This window comes from Lycorma delicatula, chromosome 8 (genome assembly GCF_047948215.1).
Source record: "Lycorma delicatula isolate Av1 chromosome 8, ASM4794821v1, whole genome shotgun sequence".
In the NCBI taxonomy this organism is placed as follows: domain Eukaryota; kingdom Metazoa; phylum Arthropoda; class Insecta; order Hemiptera; family Fulgoridae; genus Lycorma; species Lycorma delicatula.
In genome coordinates this window covers 70,026,004-70,044,693 of record NC_134462.1, presented here as the reverse complement: position 1 = coordinate 70,044,693, position 18,690 = coordinate 70,026,004, and the positions used below count along the sequence as shown (strand labels likewise).

At 36.9% G+C, this 18,690-nt stretch overlaps 1 protein-coding gene across 3 annotated transcripts in view; it reads right to left on the bottom strand.

Annotated features, from left to right (window-relative positions):
* Positions 1-2,333, bottom strand: part of LOC142328951 (uncharacterized) — a 164,235-nt gene extending 161,902 nt beyond the window's left edge. For all 3 annotated transcript variants that reach the window (XM_075373146.1, XM_075373147.1, XM_075373150.1), the window contains exon 1: positions 2,189-2,333. In XM_075373146.1, coding sequence (XP_075229261.1) covers positions 2,189-2,203 — 15 coding nt within the window. In that variant the 5' untranslated portion in view covers positions 2,204-2,333. The remainder of the gene's footprint in view (positions 1-2,188) is intronic.
* Between the last annotated feature and the right edge of the window lie 16,357 nt (positions 2,334-18,690).

Sequence of the window (18,690 nt, the reverse complement as noted above, 5' to 3'; positions counted from 1 at the left end):
TAGCTTTATATGGATGTGAAACTTGGACGATCGGAGTACCTGACAAGAAAAGATTAGAAGCTTTTGAAATGTGGTGCTATAGAAGAATGTTAAAAATCAGATGGGTGGATAAAGTGGAAAATGAAGAGGTATTGCGGCAAATCTATGAAGAAAGAAGCATTTGGAAACATATAGTTAAAAAAAGAGATAGACTTATAGGCCACATTTTAAGGCATCCTGGAATAGTCGCTTTAATATTGGAGAGACAGGTAGAAGGAAAAGGTGTTCAGGCAGGCAACGTTTGGAATATATAAAACAAATTGTTAGGGATGTAGAATAAAGGGGATATACCGAAATGAAACGACTAGCACTAGAAAGGGAATCTTGGAGAGCTGCATCAAACCAGTCAAATAACTGAAGAAAAAAAAGAAAAAAATACGTTTCGATAAAAATTTATAGAGGAAATGTTATATAATTATTTCCAGTTAAAGTGAAAGAACCATTTGATTATTTTCTTCTACTTTTCAGAACAAAAATTAATTTTAGACATTAAAATCGTTATTCTTTTCTGAGAAATAATGTTGGTTTCATTTATTTAAATTAATTTACAAAGTATTATTCTAAACGTTTAATTTACATAAAATGAAAAATAAAATATCTAAGAACCGTTTACATAAAATAAAAATCAGAAACTTGTTGCTCATTTCGAATTTTACATAATCATCATCAGTAATAAAAAAAATCAACAAAAATTAAAACAAAATGAATAACAAAACACAAAAGAGGGTTATAGATAAAAGCATTCACCGAAAAACTGAGCAACCTAAGGCTACACAAATTAAATTGAAGTTAATAGCGGCAATGCAATCGGACAGACTGGACACATATTTACCCATAGATACAAGACAATTTTCAGGCACTGTACACAATAGAATTAATTAAATTAATTATAAAATCACCTCTAGAAACAGAAAATGCACACAAGAAAATGTATTAAAAACAACAAGTAAATTTTACACCATATAAAAACCAAATTCTCGAAACACTTGAAAAATATAAAATTTACAAAACATTAACTCGGACAAAGAAAAAAACAAAACATATTTAATTACAAACATAACACAGATTTTATATATTATTCCATTATATACTAAAAGGATATGGTTATTTTTTGAAGAGGGGCACTAATAATTAATAGTACTAATGATAATTCCACTGAAGAAGGAACTATATAATTAGAATATAAAATTCCTGATTTAAAGAAAAATTTTTAATAAAAAACAAAAATAATTTTAAAAGACTGACCGTTATTTCTAAAATTTAACAATTACTGAAAACGATAATATTATAAAGAGCAATTCAAGTAGAAAGCGAAAGATCATAGCAATGAATATATTTTATAGTGTTTGCAGTTTTATACTTTCGTCTTATTTATAAATACTATCCCGTTTCTTTATATCTCCATCAATCTTTGTTAATTTCTGATGTTAACATCAGAAACATTAACATAGGAAATTAAAACAAAATATTTAATTTTCATTAATTAAGGAGATTTAAATTTTAAATCAACAATTAAAAATAAATAAATATCCGGCTTCCGTGGCACGAGTAGTAGCGTCTCGGCCTTTCATCCGGAGGTCCCGGGTTTGAATCCCGGTCAGACATGGCATTTTCACATACGCTACAAATCATTCATCTCATCCTCTAAAGCAATATCTAACGGTGGACGCAGACGTTAAACAAAACAAAAAAATAAAATAAATAAATAGTGGTCATAACCTAAAAAAAAAAACGTTATTTAAGTTAACCAGCTGTTCAACTTCCAATGTCTAAATTAATGAATAATTTTGACAACAGCTACAGTATATATACTACAAAGAGAGGTGTTTGAATAAAAAAAAATTCGTAAATAAATTAATCAAATCTGTGTTACATACAGAAAAAAAAACAGTACAAAAAATGTATTTTCGTGATTATTATGAATTTAAATGATAATTACAATGTTTGATTAATGAAATGTTATAAAATTTATCTATAAAATAGCTCAATGTTTTTTAATTATTTACAAATTTATTATTTTTAATTTTTGTTGTTGTTGTTATGGTTAATATTTTGAAAAAGAAAAAACTGTTATTTTTTATACGTTAATAATTCTTATTATAGTTGTTTATATATTTTTGTTAATTAATAAGAAGAAGTATTAATTTACCTGTTTGCTACCCATGTTTGTGTTTATTCACACTTCACTTGACACTTTGTAATAAATTAATTAAAACCTCATATTTATTTGTTGTGTAAAGATTTTTAAAATTATTTTATCTTTATGTCATGTTGAATGTATTTTTAATAACTTAAGAAAGAAACAAAAGGTATTCGATTATTAATTACGTACTAATATACTAATTTAGATATTTATCTGCAACTATGTTAAATCAGTTTTTATAAATGATTGCCTTTTTTCTATGATTTTCTGACTAGAATTGTTTTTTGTTTTTTTTAATTTTTCATTAACAGCGATGAAAGTAATAGTTAAATTGCGCTTAGTTTATTTTTTATAAAATTTTATTTAAAAAAAAGAAAAGTAAGAAATGTTTTCGTTAATTTATCTAATAACGTTAAGTAAATATTATCTTACATACTAAGGTTCCTAGATTAAATTTCTAGTAAATGTCTTATAGGTTACATTTATTTTTTTCTTATACCCTTTTGAATCACATTTTTATTTTAGAAAACAGTCTACTACACTTTACTATCTTTTTCTTAAAGATTTTGCAAAGGTTTTCATAAAAAATCCTTACCGATCTTAGTTAGGCTATGTCTAAAACATAATTATACTTCATCTCGTACACCGTGGTTTAACAACGATTTTGTTTATAAGCTATATAGTTTCTTTTTAAATGAGATTCAATGAAAATCTAATATAATATCTATTCTTTGTAAAATTATTATTTTAACTATACTCGTCTACTTTGTGAAGAAGATTATCCTGTATTATTTTTAAATATCTATTATATATTTAAAAATAGTAATATTATAAAACAAATTAAAAAAAATATAAAACATAATGGAGGTAAATTCGAACCAAAACTATGTTGAAAATAATCTTAATAGATAAAATAAAAAATGATGATGAGCACACGAATGCGCGCACAATTTTACACTTGGTAAAATAAAATAAAAACACAAAATTTGTCTAACAAACAGTTACTGACACTACGCACCGAGTTTACGCACACTATCGGAATGCAAGACGGTAATTCTCCCTTGGGGGATAGAAATAGTGGGACTGAACTCTGGCAACGGCGGTGTATGTAGTGTCGGTGGCGGGGGCCCCTTAGGATTCTCGTTCGGTATACCTCTCCTTTGAACATATACACAAAAATACTATCTCTCTTTCTTTATCTTTCACTCTCACCTCTCTTTTATCTTTATTTCTCTTTTTCACAGCATGTAAACATGAATGAACAGAACACTGCGCAAACTCTTTACTCTTGCCAGAATCATCTACACTTACATAAGAAGATATCACATCACTTTAGTTAACAATAGATAACCGATTGCATTTTCAACTATTTAGGTTACACTTAAAAGCCAATTAGGACGCACCGATTAGTCGATGTGTCCTAATTGTCTGTATTGAATTTTAATAGGATTAATGAATTTTAAAAAATTGCTACCTAAATTTTTATTACAATTTAAAAAAATTTAATATGGCTATAAATAATTATAAGAAAAATTATTACAGACTGCCTTAAAAATCTTTTTATTTAATTTATTATTAGAATTTTTAAATATAATTAAAGCAATTAACGACATATCAATGTAAATTAACTGTACCGGTAAATGTGTAGTTTTAAACAAACTTACGCCGACCATTCCTGAGACAGGTGTTTAATTGAAACCCAACTATCAAAGAACACCGGTATCCACGATCTATTATTCAAATTCGAATAAATAGACTACCTTTATTAGGATTTGAACCTGAGAACTCTCGACTTCGAAATCAGGGGATTTACGAAGACGAGTTTTACCACTAGACCAACCCTGAGGGTCATTAGAATTTTTGTTTATAAAAGTAAAATCCAATTGTACTTAAATTAATTTCATAATAAACAAATGGTTTCTACTACTAAATATAAGAGATCAATTAGCAAGATATATTAACCAAAACTATTTTATAGACGTATTAGTATAGATAAAACGTAGAAACTATAAAAACTTATTTAAGTTTATTAGTTAATCATTAATCAATTAATCATTATAAACATTAGTGTCTAGATTTAATTAACTTTTTAAACTTCTAAACATGCTTAGTTTGATGCAATTTTTTTATTAGTTTTAAGCGTCTGAATTGGAGTATGAAACACATTTTGTAGGGAATAAAATTTAAATGGTTGACTAGATTATAATTTCTTACATTTCTTTTTCATTTGTTCATCGTTTTTATTAAAAGGTTACTTCCATTTATGCCTTAATGTTCTTAAAAGCTGCAATTTTACAAATAAATTACCCTTGATCCAAAAAAATTAAACAATACAACAAAACTTGAAGAATTTCAATTGATAACAAAACAAAACTAAGGATTTAAATATAAAAAACAATCATATTCAAAATTTTTATTTATGTTTAAATAAAAATAAATATTTAATTTAAATTTATGTTTAAATTTTTTTATGTTGTTGCTTAATCATGTAGTACATCTTCAAATATAAAATATTTATTAAATACAAAAAAAATAACCTGGAATTTTTGTTTAATTGCACTCATAGTTTGATTTTACATAATAGGTTCATAAATAGTTCCGTTCGATGAAAATGAACAAAAAGGTTCAAAAAAACCTCAATATTTATTAAATTATACCTATAAATTTATCAGATTTATAATCGTTATTGCTAACTGGTATAAGGCAGGTCTGTTTTCATTTAAATTTTAAAGGTCAATTCTCCATTCTTGCATCTTTTTCTAAATCTTCTAAAACCTTTAATCAACCCTTTTATGAAATTTCCTAGCCATTTGATTTCCTATTCTAATTTTTTTTCATTAGAATTAATTAATTAATTTTGTAATACAAAAATGTTTGATTAAAGAAAATGTAATTTTCTTAAGCCTAGGAATTCCTAAGCGCAGAATTGCGTGTTATTCCTAGATAGCCACATGACTAATAATTTAAAAAAATAAATTTCAATTTTTTTTTGTTTTTTCTACGCCTTTCTTTTGGGGTATATCCGCATTAATAAAAAAAACAATTATAAAGGAATATATTACGTAAAGGATGTGATATCTATTACGTTCCTACGAATTGGTTTATACTTCTGGGTGTGTTTACGTATTTGACTTTATTTTTTTTTGTACGTTTATTGATTGATGTTTCATCCCGGCTGGTCTCAGGGTGTGACCCCGCCCACGGACAATGGATTTTTCGCTGCTACTGGGAGGCGGATGTCTGGTAGAAGGAGAAGGGAGGTCCGAGTGTCTTGGGAAGAATTTTCTGGGGGAAGTGAGAATGACCGATCTATGGATATGAATGTGGAATCACATCGGATACTGGAAACTTTCCATTTAGAGAACATCAGGAGAGAAGATAAATTGGTGACTGACCCAATTACATCGGCGGCAGTGCACGTCAGCTACCTCTGTTACGGTTAGTGACAACAGCGGTGACATCGGCGACCCTGAGGTGACATCCCAGGATTGTTGGAGGAATCAAGTGTGGATATGGGTGAAGGGCGCCTGACGGCGAAGCCTACGGTAAAGCGGCGGCTGCGGCTCTCTCTACCGGCTGTAGGTGATGAGAGGAAGTCGCGGGCCGATAGCAAGGGCTCGTGACCTCCGATTAGGGAGCGGTGGCAGGTGTTTTGGCCGGGAGTGACGTGTGTTAGGGAATGTTTGCGATGTGGTCCAGATGGAAGAAGAGGCACCTGTACCTGATCGTGTGTTTGATTTTCGTGATGACATGATCAGGTCGTGATGAGTTGATTGATCAGGTTCTTCTTGTCTCAGATTCGTGAATCTTCGTGATCAGATTCTGGGCCGCCTTGTCTCTGCAAATATGTAGAAATGAAAGACTGTTCCAGGACCATGCGTGCTACCATGAAGTGAATTGATGGTTACCGCGATGTTTGGACGTCTGGGGAGTCTACCTCTATGAGGGAGGTACATGAGGCGAAGGATGTGGCCACGAAAACGCCTGTGGTGTGTGGTCGAGATGGTCAGAGGTCAAGGAGAAATGAAGCTAGTGGATGCAATTACTCAGACGCTAGATGAAAGCTTAGGCCAGGTTCAATGGCCACATGGACATGACAACATTCCAAAAGCGCTTGAGCATTGTGTCAATGAGGAAGAGTTGGTTAGCTGGCATTTCTCCCGCCACCACCCCATTCGGTCGCCCTAGAGCATAGACCAAATGTACTGTGCCAATAAACGGCTACTGTGCCTCGAAACAGATTTGCGACCTCGTTATCCTAATTGCTCCTAATGAGCTCCTATCTTGCGTGAGCGGTTAAGCTGGGCGCCGTACAGCACCCGCCTATGTGTCCCTACCGCTCACTTGTCACATTAAAACTAAATCGGGGAGGCGCACCCCTTGTTACAATTAAAACAATAAAAGTTACATATTAAAAGACGGCAATTTAAGCCGCCACGCCTCGGTCGCTGTTTGCCAGCTAGTGTCTGTCCACCATTTAAGCGCTTGGAGCTTTATTGGCTGATGGCAGCCATTATTTCCGGGAAGGTTTTCACCGACACGCTACAGGAATCAATAATTCCCCATTAAAATTGATTAAATTACCGATGACGGTTGAACATCGCAACCTCATCGAGGAACTCCCACACGGTCCGACAATGCGGCTCACGCCACATTGACTCGCCGTTTATGAGCGGCCAGTTTTCCCCCTGACCTCTAAGTTCCAGGGTGGCCCGGTCTCTGGCCCCCCCAAGAGCAGGGCAGTCGAACATTAGGTGTTCGTTCGACTGGACCTCCCCGCAGACGCACAACTCATCAGCCGCTAGGCGAAACCTGAACAGATATTGCATCAAATTCACGTGGTTGGTGAGCACTTGGGCACCCGCCGCCCTTAAAAATGAACCTGAGGCATACCATCCCCCCAGATCCTGTATAAATCTATACAGAGATCTTCCCTTAGGCGTGGTGTGCCATTCATGCTGCCATGCCTCCATCGCGAGGCCCCAAAGCCTCTTCCGCAGGCGGGAAATGGGCAACTGTTCGCAATTTAGACCCGGTGCATTGTGATCACCGTTCCGTTCCGGTTCTAGCCCGGCCCGAAACCGTATCCCAAATACCTCGGTTTCCCGACCTCTTCGCAACTTCCACATGGCTGCTCGAACTTTCACCACTAAATCGATTGGGAGAGCCTTTCCCAATACGGTAGTAGCCTCGTAGGAGGTTGTTTTAAAAACACCAGTGCATACAATTAAGGCTCTGCGCTGGGCACTCCTTAAATTTAGAAGCAGTGCTCTATTTCTATCCAACCTATGCGCCCAAACTGGCGCCGCGTATGCAATCATAGACTCGAAGACACCTCGGTACACTAAGTACATTTGGCGACCAGAAAGCCCGTAGTCTTTCCGAGCAATCCTTCTAAGTTTGTGCATCACAGAGACGGCGTCCGCCGCAACTTGTCTAATGTGGTTGCTAAAAAGCAACTTATCATCAAACAAAACACCTAGGTACTTATGAACCCTTACTCGGCTGATTACACAGCCTTTATACTTAATGTGGGGGTTTCGACTGCATGATAATTTGTCTGCGCCCTTTAGAAGCATAAACTTCGTCTTGGGCACAGAAATCTTTAAATTTTGCATGTCCATCCAGCCTTCGGCGGTTGACAAGGCCGCCTGCGCTCTACTTTCCAGCTGTGGTCGTGAATTTCCACGAACTAAAAGGAGACAGTCATCGGCGAAAGCCTGGGCCGTGACTCCTTCTGGGAATGTCAACCCCAGAAATCCATCGAACACCAGGTTCCACAGCAGGGGACCGAGAACGGAACCCTGCGGGCTTCCCCTGGTGACGGATTTTTCCACAACTAGGTGCGCATCTTTAAACAGGGCCGTACGGTTAGACAAATAGTCTCGTACCACGGCCTGTATGGCTTCGGGAACATCGCGGCGTTCCAAAGCATAGAGGACAGAACTCCAACACAGAGAAGGAAATGCTGCCTCTATATCGATAAAAATAGCCAAAACATATTTGCAGTCGGCGCTTTCCGCCTCGGTAAGAGCATTTAAGATGCAATCCTCGGTGCCAACCCCTTTCATGAAGCCATATTGGCCTCGATTTAGAATACAGCTCATATCGATGCCTTCCTCGAGCCGTTCCACAACCAGCCTTTCCAGCAACTTGCCGAGAACCGGCAAGAGGCTGACGGGTCGATAACTGCCGACCTCACCAGGATCCTTTCCAGGTTTCAGGATTACCCTCACCAAAGCCACCTTCCAGCAAGCCGGAAAGCAGCCCCAGTTTAGGCATCCCGTGAACAGTCTGCCCAGTGGCTCTCTTATGACAGGCAATAAATGATGGAAAATATCCGGGTCAAGTTGGTCAATCCCCGGTGCCTTCCCTAGTGCCATTCGAGAAACCACTCGGTCTATATCTTCGGGTTCCACGGTCCGAACGCCAGGGAATGGTGTTTCACCCGCCCTAACGCCGATTTCCGCTTCCCCCTCCGGAGCATCTGGAAACAGAGTATCCAGGAACGCCCGGTAAGTCGCCACAGATGTTAATGTGTGGTCACGACCACCTAACCCGCACCGGACACTGGACAACACGTGCAATGGCTTCGGTCGGTAACAAGCCTTCGCGAGCTGCCAGGGATCGCGCTGCAATTCCCGCATGGAGTCTTTCCAAAACTTGAGTTTGGCTTCCTTGATGGCGTGAACATATTCGTTACGGGCGCGCCGGAAGGCCCGCAGACGCTCAGCGCGCACGTCGTTGACAGTGATCCCCGTTAGGGGGCAACGCTGGTATCTTGCCCGAGCGGACCTCACTCTTGCGCGCAGCACACTAAGGTCAGAGGACCACCATTTCTTGCCGGGCCTCCGTCTGCCTTCCACAGACGACCCCCCAGAAAATGGGGTCATGACGGCTCCAGGCACGCTAAGATCAGCGGACTGGCTGCTTGTGACGGGTCCGTCCATTGGCCTAGGCCGCCGTAGGACCACGTCGCAACCAGTCTTGATGGCCCGGCCGATTAGCTCCGCCATCAATTCCACCTCCTCCCTCGACTCCATGCTCCACCGCAACCCCTGCAATGCAGCATCGCACACCCGCCTAAGCCTGTGTCGATCCAGGCCCCTTAGGTTGTAGCGACCTGGATTTGGTGCCCTTGGACCGCCTCCGTAAGCGATTTCATAGGTTATAAGCCTATGATCGCTCACACTGGCCTCGGGCCAGACAGTCCAACTACCTATCCTTCGAAGCAAACCACCCGTCACCAAGGTGACGTCAATATAACTCTCTCCCAGTTCGCTGGAGAAAGTTGGTGGTTGCTCCGCATCATTAATCAGGTAGAGGTTCCTGGCTTCTGCGAACTGTTCGAGACCAGCGCCTCTGGGGTCTGTGAGTGGTGAACCCCAGGCGGTAGATTTGGCGTTAGCATCCAGGGCAACCAGCACTCTGGTGCCCGGGAGACTGTCCAGAATCCCGCCCAACTTCGCCAGCAAGTCATCGATACTCCATCCAAGCTGGAAGTATCCCGACACGAGTACAACATCGAGCGTACCCCTCGTGATCCGCACGACGGTGAATTGCTCATCTGACCACTGGGGCATCCAGAACACACCCAAATCGTCAGAGCCAACCACAATCGCAGAGAGCGGCCGTCCCCCACGAGAATGAATAACTTTCACCCCGTGGAAGCCGACCACCCTATCCGCGACTGCGTACGGCTCCTGGACCAAGAGGACCTCAAGGTTGTACTCCTCAAGGAGCCTCATGGCCTCGGACGTGGCTGCCCGGGAATGATGCAGATTAATCTGCCCCAGGCGTATGCGTTCGAAGTGGAAGATGTCCCCAAGGGCTTCTGACCGTTCAAGCGTCGCCATAAGCTGTGTTGTTAACAGCTCGAGCCCGTGCTATATCGTACGCCTTACACAGCCGACCCCCTACCCTGTGTCCGGCATTACTGCCTTTCACCTGGCAGCAGGCGGCGCACTTGGGTGGCGACGATTTGGCAGGGCAGTTGGTTGCCCTGTGCCCTGGAGCGGCACAGTGGCCACACATCTCCTTTTGCGCTCGGCAACGGAGAGCGGTGTGCCCAAATCCCTGACACTTAAAGCATCGGGCTACTTGAATATGGTCGACAACTCTACAGGCCGTCCACCCAAAGAACAATCTCCCACTGGCCACTAAAACCTGCCGGATCTTTGGCGAGGTCTCGAGTACCCAGTGACTCTTCAGGGATTCCTTTCTCCCCAGCTGTCGGATCACCTTAGTTTCCCTAAGGAAGTCCTCGACGGTCATATCCAACATTGGATTTTGACCGTGGATTGCTGTGAGGATTTCAGGCTCCTCTACCCGCGTTGCCCTTGGCATATCATAAACCAATATCTGAGGCTTCCGCTCGGCTAACAGCTGAGCCTTCAGCCCGTTCTTTACCAGAACTTCTGCCTCCAGCAGTTGTTTTGCCTGCCGCTCATTTACTACCTCCAGAACTACACCATGATCCCTGGTTTTCGTGACCCGGGAAATCTGGAACTTTTCCTTCCTCGGGTCCAGGATCTTCTTTAGGGTTAGCTCCGTCATTGCCGACGAAGCCCCCTGACCAGGTTTAATAGGGACCACCTTTACAGTGGCCCGCTTAATTTTGGCCGGCGCCTGTGCTGGCGGCGGCGGACCTACCCGCTTAGGCGCAGGCGCGGCTGTTATTGAGGCGAAGGAGACAGGCTTCTTCACCTTCTCCTCCACTCTCTTAATAGTTTTGTGGAGCTCGCCCAAAGCCTCACCCGTTACCGGCTTGAAGCTTCGGACTCCTTCCACAACCTGGTCTACCTTGCCGGACAGTCGACTGACGACTGAGTCCAGCGCAAGGTTTGCACCCTGGAGGCCTTCGCATTTCAACGCCAGCCCGGTTACCATCATCATACAGTCACTCAAATAAGAGTCGACTAGGTGGCGTAATTCCACCGCGACTCTTGATTCCTTCTTCGAGGAGATCTTGGCCCACTCAGCCCTCATCTCCTCGATCCGTCCCACACTTCCAGCCCCTGAGGCCTCCCGCCTTTCGACAGGCTTAACCTCCGGTGCCTTGGGCATGAGGAAGAGTTGGCAAGATTGGTTCTTCGGAGTTTCGGAGGACGTTTATCGATTCTCTGAGTTGGTGGAAGAGATAGATGGGCGTGATGAAGTCTCGCAGCCTGGATATTTGATTTAGCGGCAGTTGCAGACTACCACCAAACAATGTGTGTCCAGTAGAAGGTACCGTGGATTGGGCAGTTGGTCCGTTGTGGTAAGCTACAGGCGGGCCAAGTGCTTGTTGAGAAATCTACTGCTAGTGATTTAACCGGTCAATCTACAAACACTGGGAGGGGGTTAGCTGTGTTCTGGTTGGTGACTCTGCTAGAGGCAAGGATGTAATGGTTGCCAGTCTTATGCGATCCATCCCTCAGGTTGCGAGGGCTGATCGTAAGATTTGTTTCTACGGGCCTGCTGGATGAGTGGGTCAGTGCTTTCGCCGTTTGGAGGAGTATGCCGGTTTTAGGTGTGCGGTTCGGTATCTTGTGCACCTTCACACATGTCATCGGAGAAGGGCCGTGCTTCGGAGAGGAGACCGGCGGGGCTGCCTACGGCTACCATCTTTGTAAAGGCGGAGGATAGGTCCTATGCAGACCTCTTCCGGACAATTAAGAACAGTATGTCGCCAGGTGAGACCGGGATCCTCTCAGCTCGTAAGAGTCAAGGAGAGGACCTCCACATTCGAGTGCAATCTGAGAGGGACACCGCCAAGAGGCTTCAAAAGGAAATCAGGGAGAAAGTGGAGAGCGCCACGGTGTCGGCAAGAGGAGGTAGTAGGCGGATCCACACCTTGATGAAGGATCTAGGTGTTTTGACAACTGAAGAGCAGTCGGTACGGGACTTGCGCCAAGTTGTAGGTGAGACTGTGATGGTTGATGTGAATTCTATGAGGCTCGTTTTCGGAGCTACGCAGGTAGTGATGGCGGCTGTGCCACCCATCTTGGCCAATAAATTATTGGCGGATAGTCGCGTCTCTGAGGCAATAAATGGAGGAGCGGGTTTTTCGCTGCTGGAGTATGGGGCACTGTGCGAGTTTCTGCGAAGGCCTGAATAGGAAGGACAGTGCTTCAATTGTGGGAGAACTGGACATTTTCGGAAGAATTGTCAAAATCTGGCAAGGTGTCTTTCTTGTAACATGCAAGGGCACTCGTGTGGGGCCGAGGCTAAATGGCTTCGGCTAGGAAATGAGGATCACGCGCTTGCACTCTGGGCAGCCGAGTAGTTTAGGTCTAGGACAGCCCGTTCAGGAGTGGTGGGTTACTCAGGTGTCTCACCTTTGATGATGAATGTGGACTCCCTGGGATATCAAATTGGGAGGATGAAATAAACGTAGTCCCGGTGGGGGATCCCATTGCCCTATTTGAGGCAGTGGAAGACCGTAGTTCCGGTGAGGGAATCCTGCTGGGTTTCCCCACTTGAGGCGTGGCAATGAAGACCGAGACCCGGCTGCCTAGACGGGGACATTGGGAACGGCGTTGCCGGGCTCAGCGTTCCTTCTTGGGTGGTTTGAGGCAATGGCACCTCTCAGAGTTGTTTATACTTCACAGTGGGTCCGAGTCTGGGAGGCGGGTTAAAAAAAGACGGAAAAAAATTATTTTGCTACATCTTAGCTTGCTACATTTTAGGTATCTACAAGTAGATACCTAAAATGATTGGCCCAAATTTCTTCAAACAAATCCCATTCCTTAATTCGATGCCCCAATAAATTTTTTTGCAAATAAAAATTTACCTAATTTCTTCGAAGTCGTTAGATTTGCGCACTGCTAATAAGGATACACGAAATAAGGAACCCTAACCCAATTACAGCTGTCAATGAGATATGATTTTTTGTAACGTCTAAAAAAGTTCAAGTCTGAAATTCGAATTCAGGACATAATGTATGAAAAAAATGTATTATAACTTACAGCAGGCTTCGATAGCTTGGATTTTGAATGTGTACGTAGAATAAGTTTTCAAAGAAAATATTCGATTTTTTTTAGTGTAATTTGAAGGTTGATATTCTAATGGGCATAATGGAAAATTAGTCTAAATCTTAGTTAACCAACAAGGTAATACATAATATCTTGCATCGAATTGGAATGATAGAACGATAGAGAAGGAGGACCAGGATCGTTTTCTAGAATATAATCATTAATCATTAAATACTGTTGATATTTAGAGTTTCATAAAAATGTTGGTCCATCAATCCATTAAAATTGATTTATGAAAATTGGTACCTACTTGTTTTCAAACAAATATCTAAATACTAATTACGATTCTTACATTTTCAGTTCACATAATTTCATGAAAAACTTTATCATACTTCAAATGATTTTTGAAAAATAATGAAATACATAAAAATTCTGTTTTCAAAGAAGCTTCTGAATACAAATTTTTACGAGCTTCGATTGCTGAAGTATGAAAAACTTTGCCACCAGATTGATTATTTTATAGTTCGTGAAACACGTTCAATTTAATTTTAAATAAGAGTCTAAACACCAATTTTCACGACTGTAACACCTTCGATTCCTAAGATATAAAACTTTCATAAAACAATTGGACCCACTTTGTTATCCCCAAAACTGGATTTTGAAAAATTGTGAAATACATGTCAATTTTTCTTTTGAAGAAGAGTATACATATTCATTTTTACTAATAAAATAGCCTTGGTTCCTGTGATGTAGAACTTTTATCAAAAAATGTACTCCTCCCTTTTATGTATCCCCTTATAGACATCCTTTCTTAGTGGGTAAATACATGATAAAAACAGAATGCCTCAAAAATTCATCTGACTAGGTTAAGCAGTTTGAGCTACTTAATAAATAATTGAAAGTATTGTTTTAAATAAAAATCAAATGTGAATCAAAGAGTAAAGAAAAACTACAAAGTATTGCATGACTGTCCCTTCTGTTAATAATAAAAATTAAAAGAGTTAGAGCAAACAAAAAAAGAACAATATATATATTTTAGCAATGGGGAATAAATTCTAAGAAAGATTTTTCTATAAATATTTATATATAAGTTTAGCTTAACAAATTTTTTAAAATAAAGTTTACTCTAAATCCAACAATCCCTTCAATAAAGGCTAAGAAATTTTCAAATAAACGTTTTTGCATTTTAGGTCTGGGGTTTAGTAGTTATAGAAATTACTTTATAGCTCTATATATGAAGTATAAACTTTTAAAACTTTTTTGAAAGTATTTAAACCGAAGGAAGATAGAACAGAGGAACAAAAATATATATATATTCAATATTAAGAGATAGAAGTTAATATTTTAATATTTTTTTAATTGCTTTAATAAATTTTTCTTTAAAATGTCTCTAATGAAAATTTTAATTGGTTTATTTGCGGTATATCCACCTCCTTAACGAATTTTTAAAACAAATAATACGATTACTCCCCCATATTTACATATATTTGAGCCAGGTTTGAAGAAAATCGGTTTAGTCAATCCTACGATATAAAGCCAAAAGCAGTACAATATACACACATAAGTTTTTTTATTTTTGGTCCAGATGAACTAATCGGACCCTAAATTATAACCTGGTACCCCATTTTTGACATGATCACCATACTCTCCCATTTAATATAGCTATTCTAGCAATATTCGCTAGGAAAATAATTTTTTTTTAAGATGATGATGCTTTCAAATGAACCCCTCTTTTTCTTTTAATGCATTCATGTAAATATCAGTTACTAGATATTTAAAAAAACAATAATAATCAAAAATTGCCTACAATTTTTTTATAAATTGTTAGAAATTAAGATATTAATATTAATGAAAGATATAATACAATTATATTTCCATTTTTTTAATGATAAGTTTAAAGGTTGATTTCAAAGATGATGGAGAAACATTTTAAGAATAAAATATATTTCAAAATAATTTGGAAGTTAAGTGTAGAATTTTTGTTAAGTTTTCTTTCGGTAAAGGCGTAGTAAATGGAAATATTGAAACTACTCGTACATAAGACGGAGCTCCAAAGACCTGGCAGCTGTATAGTGGGGAGCATTTTCTTACCATTACTGCACATATTTATCCTTGTACTTATGAAAATATGTGTAGTATAGTAATATTGCTTCGTATATGATTAGTGATATTTTAGTTAGCATATTTTTACTGTAATGTAATTATTTATATCAAATTCCATCCAAGTTCACAGAGCTCTATCTCAGCATCTCTTAAATACAAAACCACTAAAATAATATTCATAAACCAATATGAACCTTTTTGGGTTTTTGTATATTAACATCAGGATAAAATAAAGATCATGGTAATTAAGTAGAAGGTGTCCTAAAACACCCATTTAAAAATATAATTGTAAAATAAATCTATAAATGGAGTAAATTACCATTTACTGGGAAAGAAATTTACCCAATTAAACAATTCTTTAATAAATATAATATAAAATACAAATAATACGCTAAAAAAATGTTAATAGCAACATAGAAGATAAGATATATACAACAGTAATGATTATAATAGAAAATAAAATGTAAATACAATCCAACATACATTGAACAAACGGGAAGAAAATTAAAATTAACATAAAACGTACACATAATATCTTTCAAAAATCAAAAAAAATTATTCTAATTATGCAACAAATTTAATAAAAGAAGGACATATTCCAGTAAAACTGAAAAATCAATGAAATTAACTCACAAATTTGTTAAAGGAAGAAGAATAAACATTTTAGATAATCTAGAAATCTTTAAATTAAAAAAAATAATAAAACGATCATAAATGAACAGATCAACAATCAAGCGATTATCCTTTTCAAGAACCACTATTTATTAAAAATAGTAAATAAATAAATAAAATAAAAAGATAAGTATAACCATTAATAAAAAATAAACAAGAAGAAGGCTAGTTAAGCTTGATGTCAGATATAAGAAGGGGCGTTCACTAAACGTTATATAAAGATTAACAGAAATTTAAAGTGTCAGTACAATAAGTTCTGACAATGGAGTGGTTACGAAACGCGTCAACAGCAGATAAAAGAATGAAGCTAAAAATGATAAGCAGTACTTAACATAGAAACTATATTGATCTTAGCAGAAAAATATAATAGTACTTATTATCTTAACAACAATAATTTTAAACATTTTAGTTAAATTTTTAAGATCTTTTTGAAATGATTTTCAATGCAACATAAGTTTATTGTAGAAGAGAATCGAATGGAAAAGTGTTTAAAAATATACAAATTACTGATGCCTGGAACTAGGTAATAATATAAAATTTCATTCCATATTACAGATTTAAATCCTCACGAATTAAAGTTCATAAAATATTTTTCCAAGTCTGTTTTTTTAATTTTTTTTATCATCTGTCTCATAATTTATCATTTGTAGTAAAAATTATGATTGTTTTATTTTTAAAAAAATTAAAATTTTTATATTTACTTGTTTAATATGTATAATATCTCCTACTTCCGTTAGTAATTTTAAATAAAATCTTTAAATGTATATTAAAGATTATTTCTTCGGATTGAAATGGGAAGAACACAAAAACTAATATTGGAAGAGGTATAACTCGGGAATGAGACAGAAAGATGGGATTGTCGCATGCCAAGAAATTTACATCGTCTCTGTTGATGACTGAGAATAGAACAACACTCCCTTCTAATACAGTCACTGAGGGACAAATTTAAACTACTGTAGGAAACATCGTCCATGAATATTAATTGACTTAATTTTAAATATGTTTCTTTAAATTTATTACAAATAAATATTCTAATTTATTTTTATATCGTTACAAATCTTTTTAAAAACAAAAAAGAAAACTTTTATGAAATGTTCAACATCTGTTTATATCTTTATTTTTATTTTATATTTGTAATCTAAAAATAAGGTTCATCAAACTAAAATGACCCTAACTGTTTTACATATTTAGTTTATTTTTTTAAGTTTAAATATCAGGTAAAATAAATATTTGTTTTTTTTTCTTTTTTTAATAAAAGCAGTCACTAGGACATTAACGTCTGGTTTTTTATATAAATAAATTATGCACTGATTTAAAAAAAATGTTATTTTATATTTACCGCCTATACAAAAACAAAAATCACAATACATGAATAATAAAGAAATCTTGATATTATATATACGTGTTATCCTACACAACATAAATTAGATTCACTTGATTACTTAAATAGTATAAAATATAAGAATCCCAAAAACATATAATACTCTTACACCTATCTATAACCCCGAAGGGGTGACGCCTACCTTAGGGAACACCTCCAGCAGTACCACCTCCAACTACCACATAACATAGCTTACCCTAACATAACTAGGCTATTGGCCGTAATAGTAAACGTTATTCTTTCTTGGAACACCTTTTTCATTGTAATATACAACCGCAATGGGCTGGCTGGTTTATAGATAGATCCTCGGCTCGTAATCACATACGTAGCTAAAAGTCATGGTTTTAAGCCAAAAAAGGAGTATTTGGGCATCATCGATATTTCCGATTTGGGCATCATCGATACTTCCGATCGTTATATCAGCGACAATAGATTCAAAAGAATAAAAATGATAATATCAGTGTGTTATTGGAATAGATATATTTAAAATTTAATACACATTTTCACCTCTCCTTATACAGAATGTCTGACGAAGAAAACATTTTTTGGATATAATCTAAAAATAAAAGTAAAGAAAGAGGTTTGTAGAAAGGTGACGCCGAAAACGCTTCGTTTTTTTTTGATATAGCTTGCAAAATATCTCTCCCCAATTTCTGCTTCAAGGGTAAAATGAAGCCAAAGTAAAATTCTTGGAAAATATATTAATTGATAAAGCATATCCCAAAACTGTATCTCTAGTAATTGTTAAAAGAATTATTGTAAAACATGAAACGTTGATGTCGAAAAATATAAATTTTTAGGTTTGGGGTAAATAACTTTGTTATTTTCAAAAACAAATAAAATTTTTAGAAAATTTAATTTTGAGAAAATATATGTACGTAAAGTCAATTGAAAATGAAGTAGAGTTTATGAAATTTGACTTCTGATAAAAACAAATAAGCTGAAATATTGCAGAGAAATAGTATATTAACATTTTAAAACAAGTCAAAAATCATTTCAAATTTGTAAAAATACTAAAAAGAATCAATTATTAAAAGTAAATAAGGCGATAGATTAATAGCAAAAAAAAATAGTTTAAATTTCATATTGTTAGCCTATGTTAAAATTATTAACAAATGAAAGAAAAGTCATTATTAAAATTTTAGATTTAATTTACTTTTATATGCATATGTATATATATGTATTTTACCTGGAAAATATTCAACAGAGATAATTTCAGATGAAAATTATTATTCTGTAACAATTAATAATTTTCCTAAAATTTCAAGGCCAGTGCCTCTGATGATATAAAAAAAAAAACTATTGAAAATCTTATCTTTTGACATTATTTAAAATATCTATTTAATTTTACTTTAGTTTGGTTTCCCATTTTACAAGAAAAAATTTTATTTAAATTA